General features: G+C 36.3%; 1 protein-coding gene across 1 annotated transcript; it reads right to left on the reverse strand.

Annotated features, from left to right (window-relative positions):
- Nucleotides 1–271: 271 nt before the first annotated feature.
- LOC107755452 (BTB/POZ domain-containing protein 17-like) lies at nt 272–7661 on the reverse strand. Its single transcript, XM_016572232.1, has 3 exons — nt 7414–7661; nt 5152–5434; nt 272–2913 (listed from the first exon to the last, which is right to left on the reverse strand). Exons 1-3 carry the CDS (start codon nt 7505–7507, stop codon nt 1827–1829), a joined length of 1464 nt encoding a protein of 487 aa, XP_016427718.1. The 5' UTR covers nt 7508–7661; the 3' UTR covers nt 272–1826.
- Nucleotides 7662–11241: the final 3580 nt, after the last annotated feature.

An 11241-nucleotide genomic window follows, 5' to 3' on the forward strand; every position in this document is an offset into this window, starting at 1 on the left:
GGAAATGTTGTCTTTTTGGAAATCGTTCGAAAATTTATCATCAGTTCTTGTTCCTGTTCTGATTCTTCTGAACTATTTCAGTTCCACTAACGATTTATTTACTACTTTTTTTGTAACATGTCAGATATCAACAGAACGATCTTACACATTAGAAATCAATTTACATTAGTAAATTAGTAAATACCGTTCTTTAACAAACGGATGTTCTGTTTACAACGACTTGGCATAAACGCGATAATTTTTTGGTATTATTAATTAATATTTATATAAAATATTACTGATTACAGCAAAACAAAAATTCAGTCACACAAACTATTGGTTCGTTGACGTTCTGAGAGATTAATTTACAAGCGCTCCAACTGATTCGTAAGTGTTTTCGAGTCACTTGAAAGAACCGGCTCATAAGAGTCATTCGATCGGACTCCACTAGCGCTGCATGTTGTTGATTCACTTTAAAGAACCGACTCATTAGAATCATTCTTTCGCGAGTCGGACTACAGTCATCGTTAAAGAACCTGTTTATATGAGTGTTTTGTTCTCTGCACTGGCCGCTGGTGACCACTTAGTAGCTATGTGTTCTAAAGATGATGACCATGTGTCTGAAGTCTTGTCTTCTTTCCTTTACCCACATAATCAATGATAGACTCAGACTTTCTGTAAGCATCATGTATTTTATTGTGTGGTCTGCACAGGGGAGTGAATACTGTACATGATCCCAACATGCAAGGAAACAGATCTAAGAAAATAGTATGAGCACAGACATAAAAATAACTAGGTCTAACTAAGAATTATAACATCACTTAATGGTCTAAATAATTAAATAACCAGCACAACTGTGTGATGTTTCAAGACATTACAGGTTTGAAAGATAAGATATTTCTCATTAAATTTACAAAAGCACCTTGAAACACTTTAAATGTAGTATATTAAAACTTCAAATGTTAAGAAGAATAATAATGTTTTTATTGTGGCAACACGTGTTTCTTTTTTGCAATATACTTTATGCAATAATATGCTAAATTCAACAATTCTGTGCACTTTCTCTTTCTTTGTTCTTTGAGTCCAGTGTGGACAAAGGATGTTGTGGTGATTACACATAAATTAGTAGTTTCCTAAAATGAAAAGGGCTTCTGCCTAATCAAGCTGAAAAAATACCTATGATACGAGTTCTTATATCTGGGACACTAGTGTATGTCACAGGTCTATATTAAAGCAACAATTGCTTGAAAATTAAAATTGTGTCATAATTTACAAGACGTTTATTTCCTTTCTTTCATGGAACACAAAAGGAGATATTCATAGCAGATTTTCAAAGCTGTTCTTCTTCATTTAATGCCAGTTAATGGTGACCACAAGGTACAATTTTCAACTTAAATTTCAGTCTGTTCTTCACACAAGAATATTATTAAGAAAACTTGTCGTGCATGCCTCATGTGGATACTTTTAAGATGTATTAGTAGTGCTTTTGTGCTTTTCAGAACTTGACAGGTCCTGTTCTCCATCCATTTTTGCTATATTAAAGAGAGCAGCGTTAACATTCCTCCAAACATCTCCTTTTGTGTTCCATGGAAAAAAGAAAGTTTGGAATGACACAAGGGTGAGTAAATGATGACAGAATTTTAATTTCTGTGTGAACTATCCCTTAAATTTTGTACACGTGGATTATCGCATTTCATTTTTCGACACTTTTTTTTCCAGAGTAAGGACAGTGGAGATGCACTTTATTAGTGTTAATCACATTAGACCTAAACATTTTCTTCCATGCATCAATAAAACTTTAGACCTTCTAAATCTAAAATGTATTCTACTTCTGTGTACTTGTTACATTATTTCTTGGTTGCTATAAGAGTCTGGTAGATAGGCTTTACAATGATGTGCAAGTACAGCGATCCGTCCACCAGGTACTCAGACGTGCGATATTGCAGATCCTCGCCAAGCAGAAAATCCCCCACCTCTTCTGTGCTTTGGTGGAAACCGAAGATATGCCGCACCACAAGCTTGTTCTTCTGCTTTGTCAAGATGAGCACAGTCTTTTGGAAGCTGACACCTGCAAAATCTGCACTGGAAGTAGCAGGTGTGATGATGACACGAGGCCGGGCAATGCCGCTTCCTCCATCGGGCTGCGGTGGCAGCATGGCACCTTGCTCGGTGTACATGGGCCGCATGCTGAGAGGGAGCCAGCGGGGCGAGAACAGGGTGTTCCATGTCACCCGCTTACTGGAGTCAAAACCGCTCGGACCCAACTGGGTCTGGAAACTAGTGCTGCGGTCGTCCCGTGCCGGGTTGCTTATGACCCACTGAGATCCCCACATGGATGAGAGATAGTTGCGGGGCACGAAGAGGCTGCAGTTCACGTCGAAGAACTTGGCCAGCTGAAGCGGTGAAGCTGAATGGAACTGGTACGACGTGTAGAGAAGATCGCGCACCGACTCGTGGTAGCGCGTCATGATCGCCGACTGTCGCTGCAAGCGAAACAGTTCGCGTGGAGGGATCATGGCGTAGCGCACCAGTCGAAGGGCGTTCTCTGCTGTCAGGGTGTTCGGGTCGTTCCGGGTGAGCCAGATTTCAAGCGCCTCAAACAATTCCAGCTCGTTCTTTAATACTAAATCGGAGCGCTGCAGGAGGGTCGTTAGCAATTCAACACTAACCGACGGCCACTCTACACTCTGCAGCACCGATGACAGATTCCACGCTAAAAACTGAAGGCAGTTGTCTCTCAGCGCCGTATCGCCAACCGAAGTGGCATACTGGTACCAGCCCACCACGTGACCGCCCAGAGAATCGCTGGCCAGGTTCTGACTCATGTACTGGGTTAGTCCTTGCTGGAGGCTGGAGATGCCGTACTTGGTAGCTAGTCTGTGCAGTGGTGTGGCTTGGTCTAACTGCAATGCGAGTTCACCGCAATACAGATATCTGCAAAACACAAGACAACGAGTTCATCAAGCTTCATTCAGTGTATCTTACACAAAATTTCAGTGCTAATTAAAGGTAGCAAACTGTGTCCTAACTGTGATTTTTAATTGCATTTTATTCTATTATTATTATTATTATTATTTAAATGTATATTATTGTGTAATTAATTTAGCAGTATGTATTATATACTACTTTCATATATGTAATACGTTTTTAAACCTTAATTGTATTTCATATTTAATAAATAACTGTTTTTATAAAATTAGCTGACACCATTGTGGAGAACATTTTGACTGTAGTTTTAAGAAATTTGTCATTATTTACAAAACTTTTATTTCCTTTCCTTCATGGAACACAAAAGGAGATATTCATTGCAGAATATTCAAGAAATTAATAATTAATAAATTAATTATATTAATTCATTAATTAATTAACTTTATAATTTTTTCATTATTTTTTTCTTTTATGAAGTTAGATAAAAACATGGTGAACATTTTGATTGTATTATTTGTTTTTGGCTGTAATTTTAAGAATTATTTGTCATCTAAAAAACTTTCATTTCCATTCCTTCATGGATCACCAAATAACATATTCATAGAAGAATATCAATTTAATATTAAATTAACTTTATTTTTATGAGGTTAGCTGACAAAATTGTGGTGAACATTTGGCTGTATTGATTTGGCTGGATTTTTTAAGTTTCCTTTTCTTCATGGAAAACAAAATGTGATATTCACAACCAAATATTTAATACATTTATTAAATTAACTTTCTAAAGTTAGCTGACAACATTGTGGTGAGCGTTTTGGCTGTATTTTGAAAGTAGTTTTAAGAAATATTCCTAACTGAGAAAAAAAACTAGTTTTGTAAAAATATGGCATGTTCTACATACCAGGAAAAAAATATGCATGATTATTCAAAAATAATAATGTAATTACTTACGCTTATCTCTATATACACTTGTGTTGGATGAGTTGCAGTCTGTCTTCCTGTCAGTCCGATTTGAATTCAGCTTCCTGTTGGGTGTGTCTAATTCAATTCATATTTCAGCAGCTCATGAACTGAATGATTGCCAAAATGTCCTGCTACCCTGGATATCTAGGCCAGTGTTGCCAAGTCCACGGTTTTTCCGCGGAATGGGTCTACTTTAACATTGTTGCAGCGGGTTGTTTTTCATGTCCGCGGGTTTAAGCGACTCCAATAACATGATGTTTAACCCCTGGAATGCGAATTTTAACGGGGGAACTCCGCCAAATGGGGACCCCCTCGAAACGTGATTGGGCTAGTTTTGAGTAGCGATTGGGCGGGTCTTCTTGTGAAAACCTGGCAACCCTGATCTAGGCCTATTTATCAGGTTGTCTCAGATATGGCATCCAATGTCTCTGTGAGCCAAATTGGATTATTACCTGATAAAATAATATGCAAATATAAATCTCTTTTTATAATAAGGCATCTTCTTGTGTTGTTTACCGTTGTAGTTTAATGCTGTCACTGCCTTGTTTGCCTTGTTTGCCTTTTTTAAAAATTCTGATTGTAGCTTTGTCGTCTTATCCTTAGGATCGCTATAAAGGAAATAAAACCCCAAACAAAAAAACTTCAGTTCATTCAAAATAAATGAGTAGGCGGCGTGTGCTCTTGTAACAAAACATCTTCTCACGCTAGCGACACATCACTATTGTAATGTCACCCTATTATGCCCCTTCTCATTATAAAGCTGCCTTAGATTAGAGCAGAGAGTTCATTTTTAAATATCGCTGTTTTGTTTCATAGATGTTATCTCCTTTTGGATCTGAGCTGCTGAGAGCAGGAACGTTGCAGTTCCAGCATTGGCCATTAGAGAGAGTCTGGCCATGTGTGGGATGGGAATGTTCTCAAAATTGGTCATGTCCCAACGTGTTTTAAGCTTGTTGGGATGATACAGCGCTGCAGGGTTTTTTTTCCCTCAAAAAAAAAAGTTTTGTGGTGCTGTGGTAAATGTTTATGATGGTTTGCAATTCTAGTTTAGACCTAAATAAAATATTTTATTATATCTCCTTTTGTGTTCTACTTTAAAATAGCATAAAATATATTTTACATATTTTAAATATATAAAAATATTTTATATATATTAAGAATATAAAATATAAAAATATATTACAAATAAAAATAACAAAATAATATAAAAATAATAAAATTAATATTAAAAAAATATATATATATTTTTTAAATAAACAGTTTCCCAAACTCAATGATTCTCACCTGATGAATTTCTCGAACATGGCAGTGCATTCTGCTGTTTCTCGCAGCACTAGCGTGCTACTATTGCGGTTTCTCAGCATCTCCTCAAACACTCGGCTCTGCAGTGAAAGCACTAGCGTGTGGGCTTGGATAACCTTGACCTCATCCGCATCCACTGTTTCCACACGTAGGGAAATGTCACTGTTATTTCCCAGCACCAGAAGGCCCTCCAGCCGTGCCACCAGCCCATGTGAGTGACTGATCACTTCTGTGGTGCCTTCAACCAGTCCCTCTGCCCTCAAACCTGCAGAGCGAGGGGGAAGAAGTGTAATTATCAATTTCCAGTGACTAATCATCTAGATTGTTGAATAGAAAGTGCTGTTGAGTGCATTGTCACTGCCTGGAACTTGCTTCAAGAAACAGATGTATTTCTCAACCAATGGGTTAGTAGTTTAATCCATTATAATGCAGCTTCATGAAGGCCTTGTTGACGAATAAGTATGCTTTCTCTGTTTTGTGCATTAAAAAATGGCCCAGCATTGAAACTGAAACATTGAAACATTGAATTTTGCAACAATGTAGCAGGCCTCATAACCTGACTGGTATTGGTTTTCTGAGTCTGATTATAGACATTTTAACCTTAAATACTTTACACAGTTCGATGTGGCATTAATGGCTTGTATGTTGACCTTTTATAGATCAACTGTAGAGCCTGGATGATCAAAATTCATGAATGGACTACATCTTTAAAAAATAAATAAATAATGTTGGTACATTTTTAAGCCACATTATATATACACACTACTCTTCAAAAGTTTGGGGTTGGTATGATTTTTATTTATTTGTATTTTTTGGAAAGGTGTCTCTTATGCTCACCGTGGCTGCATTTATTTAATGGAAAATACTGTAAAACAGTATTTTTATAAAATATCATTGCAGTTTAAAATTACGATAACATGTTTTCTATTTTAATTTATTTTCAAATGTAATTTATTCCTGTGATGCAAAGCTGAATTTTCAGCCACCATTACTCCAGTCTTCAGTGTCACATGATCCTTCAGAAATCATTCTAATATGCTGGTTTAGTGCTCATGAAACATTTCTTATTATCAATGTTGAAAACACTTGTGCTGCTTAATATTTTTGTGGGAATCATGATACCTTTTTTGTCAGTATTATTTGATTAACAGAAAGCATTTAGCATTTATATGAAATAGAAATCTTCTGTAATAAATTTAATGCATCCTTGCTAAATAAAAATATATTTTTTTAAATGTAGTGACCCCAAACTTTTGAAAGGTACTGTACATAATTATACAATCACATAATAAATATAATATTTTATTATTATTGATATATAATGTCCTATAAATATAGATAAGATTATCTTAAAGATTTCTTCTTCATTTGTCTTTTTTTTTTTTAGATTTTTTTTAGAATTTTTTTTTTTTTTTTTTAGAACTTTCTGTTTGCTTCTTTCTGCTAGATTCTAAATCATAGATTTACAATATAGTCTCTGACATTTGGACTCCTCTGTATATTGAAACAACTTTTACATGTTTTGCATTTCAGTGTTTCCTCTTTTCCATTACTAAAACTACACACATAGTAGAACTGTCTTTACCCTCCTGTTTTCCCAGAAAGTAACAAATGTTTTTAAACAGAATGTTTTTTTGTAATGGGTAAGTGGATCTGCACCCTCATGATCATCCAACCTCTGCTGTACTAGGTGTCATTGCAAAGTTCTGGGAAATGCCATGAGCTACTTGTGTGTGTGCTTTTGTCTGCGTTGGTGTGCGTGTGAACAAACCACTTATAGCACCCTGGTTTCCTATTACTTGTCACCACATAAAGTACAAGTCGTTATGAATCATAAAACAGACCTGTAAATAAATACATAACATAATAATGAAATAAAAGGAAAGGCTGATGATACATTTTTTTTGTCATCAAATTAAAACAATATAATTGTCTTTTAAAACCAGACATGATTATTAGATTTTAGAATGAAAATGAATTTCATTTTAGAATGAAAAATTATTTTTTCATTCTAAAACATGCTTTTTGCAAAGAAAAAAACCTTGATGAATTGAAGTTCAACTGATATGTTAAAATCTATTGATTTCTTAACATGCAACTTTGCAAAATGCAGACTTCACACTTCAGACTCATCAATTTCTATCACCCAACAGATGAAACCCAGAGTTCTGGATACCTCAAACCCAATACTTCTGACATGATGTCCAAACGAAGCATCTATCATCTAGAAGAAAGTCATCTTACCTCCATAGACAGGTTGCACATGAGACCCTGCAGCCAACAGCAAGAAGAGCAGGTAAATGTGGGCATGCAGCCCATTCCCCAACAAATAAGCCATCTTTTATTGTCCGATGGTAGGTTTGATCTTCCTCTACTCTGTGTGTATTCTATATTTTCGTCTCTTTTCTTTATTTTCAACCTCTACTCTTCCTTAATTTAATTGTCTTTCTTCTGTTTCCTCCTCCTCCTCCTCTTCAGTGGATGATGGATGGTCTGTCGGCCCCTTTCTCTTTATGTGGCATATATGCTATGGTGCATAACTAGTATGTAGGTTACTGGTTGTTTTGGGTTAGTTCCACCCTCACAATATCCTATCGATCTGTGGAACCTGTGGGGGGTGGGGAGTTCGTTTTGGTGGGCAGGAACGGCAGTTGCCATGACAACGGCTTTGATTTTGACTTTTCTCTTTTTTAATGTTGTATGACATAGATCCAGAGGAGGCCTCAGCTGTTCGGGCAAAGCGAGCGTGGAATTCTAATCACAAATTATAACTGCTATGGAGGATTGGAGGTGTGTTTATGCAAATGTATCTGCATGCATAAATTAATAGATGCTTTTCTTGGAACTGCAACTAGATTTTTACACTTTATTGAAGAAAAAGGGATTATCAGAGAGTTGCTATGTGTTTGCTTTTTTGGGTCACTGCTGGCAAGATGATCTTTTAATAAAACTTGGCTGTCACTGTAGAAATACTTTTTTTATTTGGTGTTGCATAGCCAAATTTAGCAAAGATGCAGCGCGAAGACAGCAAAGATGACACAGGAGTGCTTCTGAAATGGCGTTTGGGCATCTTCGCACAGACTGTTTAATGCTGCTCAGAGGTGGCATGAATGCATTTCTATCATGACAACTCTCGGAAGATTTTAGCCTGGTAATTGATATGACCGTTTAATGTATTTGGTCTTGGTGGAATAAATTTACTACGCTGCTGCTGCTGTTGTTTTAGATTATTGTTGCTGCTGCTGCAAAGCAAGTACAGGAACTTGCTACTGCCAATACATACGCTGATACGGTGCTGAGTATTTAAGACATACTGCTGCTGCACAAATAGCATATATAATAACCCATATCAGATCTATACAGGTGGAGCTGGGGGAAGGTGGAGGGTTTCGGAGGAACTCTGATAGCGTGCTGCGAACTGCTTACCAACCATAAATGTAAAGCAGTAAACTCATTGGCAGCATATGCAACATGAATCAATCAGCTTTTTGCAAGTAGTTTAACACTGTGAATATCATCAGTTTGCATTAACGAACCATCAGTCTGCGCCATCTAGAGTTTCATGACAGAACTTATTTATACAGCAATTCAACTGTATACTTTGATACTATGGGCTGAGTTGGGTCACAGCAGGCATAATTTAGTCTGGCTTTTATCCAGCATTACGTTTTTACACTGAATTTTGTGCAGGCACAGAGCAGCCTTAACTCAGCTGTGTAAAGACCCCTCATAGTGAAAAACGTCTGTGGCATTGCCTTTTTCCAAAAACTTCAACATCCATAATGCACTTTTGATTTTGGTGCCACCCAACGGTCAATCTGACTGTCCGTGGGAGGGGAAACAAAAATGCGGAAATCCGAACCAATCCCTGAGCTCATTTGTCAACAAAAAAATATACATAATTTTGCTGACAAATAAACAGGGATATTTGGGTGCGCATAATATACTGTCAATATTGTAACGTTTCAAAGCTGGTTAAAAATTGGCAAATCATTGCTTTAAGTGTTCTGAGTGGTTTTTAGCACTATGATCGCTGATGTTTGTTGGTGTTCGCTTTGATTGCTGGTAAATTGCTAAAAATCCGCAAGTAACACACTGAATTAATGTGAAATGTAAATAGTATTTTCTTGTGAAACATACTCCTAATAGTCTTTTAAAAAAAAATACAGTGTTGATGTGTCTTAAATCCCTTCTTCAATGTAAATCTGTGATTTTCTGTCTGTTGTATTGTCTATTAGTGGGGAAAAAAAATCAAGTTAAAGGAATAGTTTGCCCCAAAATGAGAATTTGGTCATCATTTACCCACACTTGTTCTGAGTGGTTTTTAGCACTATGATCGCTGATGTTTGTTGGTGTTCGCTTTGATTGCTGGTAAATTGCTAAAAATCCGCAAGTAACACACTGAATTAATGTGAAATGTAAATAGTATTTTCTTGTGAAACATACTCCTAATAGTCTTTTTAAAAAAAATACAGTGTTGATGTGTCTTAAATCCCTTCTTCAATGTAAATCTGTGATTTTCTGTCTGTTGTATTGTCTATTAGTGGGGGAAAAAAATCAAGTTAAAGGAATAGTTTGCCCCAAAATGAGAATTTGGTCATCATTTACCCACACTTGTGTCATTCCCGTATGTATTTCTATCTTCTTGCAGAACACAAAAGACCATATTTTGAAAAATGTGGGGATTATTTTCAGTACAATGAAAGACTTTCATTGTATGGACAAAAACCAACACATTTTTTAAATATCTTCTGTTGTATTCTGCATATGAAAGAAACTCAAACAGGTTTGACATAAGAGTAAGGAAAGAAGAGAATTTATCATTTTTGGTGAGATATCACTTTAAAATTGCATAACTTTAACAGCATAATGACCTTCTCAATTTGAGATATCATTCATACCCGTATAAAAAAAACCTTTTAATTCTTCAGATTAGTTGTTTGTTTAAAGTATGAGAAGTAGTAATAGGACTATCTAAACATGACACCCAGAAGTATTTGAGACCCCTGTACATTTCTGTTTAGCATTGAGCCAGTTACTCAGCCAGACTGAACATGTGCATCCTATTACATGCTGTCCACACACAGGATCAAAAGAAGGATTGGAGTCTATTTCTCTCTCTGTATGTAAGGACATCCACCCCTGCTGCAGAGTCCTCTAGTTAGAGGTTATGTCACTTGTTTACTGCCAGTCAAAGAAGCGGTGGAAATGTGCTGAGACAGCCTGAACCTTCACTGTGTGACAAGGCGACAGAGGTAGAGCAGATACATGTGTGTATGTGTAAGTGTACGGGTGGGTGTGTGTGTGTGTGCTGTGCGTGTGTGAGACGAACTTCCGAGTAAAATTTTAGTAAATCATTTACTTAGGAGAAACCCTAAAGCTACTATCAAGCCGATTGTGACCCTGATCTAGACTGATAGCGATGAATGGATTCCTCTTAAGGCTACATTCAGGCTGAATATGAAAATTGATTTTGATTGGGAGAAAACACTGTCAGAGTTTAACAGAGCTGATAAAAAGGCTGCATCCAATAAAACAGTAATTAAAAATTAAAAACAGTAATATTGTGAAATCTCATTACAATGTAAAATAACTGTTTTCGATTTTAATATATTTTAATATTTTAAAAATGTAGTCCTGTGATTGCAAAGTTACATTTTCAGCATCATTACTCCAGTATTTAGTGTCACATGATCCTTCAGAAATCATTCTAATATGCTGATTTGCTGCTCAAGAAACATTCTTATTATTGAAAACAGTTGTGCTGCTTAATATTTTGTGGAAACTGTAATACATTTTTTTCAGGATTCTTTGATGAATAGCTGTGTTTATTTGAAACAGATTGTTTTTGCTAAATAAAAGTGTTAATTTCTTTCAAAAACATTGCAAACTGTCAGGAACTGTCAGTCTTTTGTTCACTTAGTTTTCATTATCATGGACTTCATGGCTTTCATTATCATGGACTGGAAACAATCCTTTTTGTTTCATTTCCTGTTGTCTTTGGCTGATGATACACGGGGCAACTTTTTTGAGCAATGTTGCTTGGGCACTTTCCCGTTGAGAATGGGTAAC

This window comes from Sinocyclocheilus rhinocerous, unplaced genomic scaffold, assembly GCF_001515625.1.
Source record: "Sinocyclocheilus rhinocerous isolate Xijiao unplaced genomic scaffold, SAMN03320098_v1.1 scaffold140, whole genome shotgun sequence".
NCBI lineage: Eukaryota > Metazoa > Chordata > Actinopteri > Cypriniformes > Cyprinidae > Sinocyclocheilus > Sinocyclocheilus rhinocerous.

Bases quoted from the DNA above. Each gene is read 5' to 3' on its own strand.
- LOC107755452 (XM_016572232.1), bottom strand. From the start codon at position 7,507: ATGGCTTATTTGTTGGGGAATGGGCTGCATGCCCACATTTACCTGCTC. The intron at 5,435-7,413 runs GTAAGATGACTT...CTCGCTCTGCAG, and splicing joins TGTGCAACCTGTCTATGGAG to GTTTGAGGGCAGAGGGACTG. The intron at 2,914-5,151 runs GTGAGAATCATT...TGTGTTTTGCAG, and splicing joins ATGTTCGAGAAATTCATCAG to ATATCTGTATTGCGGTGAAC.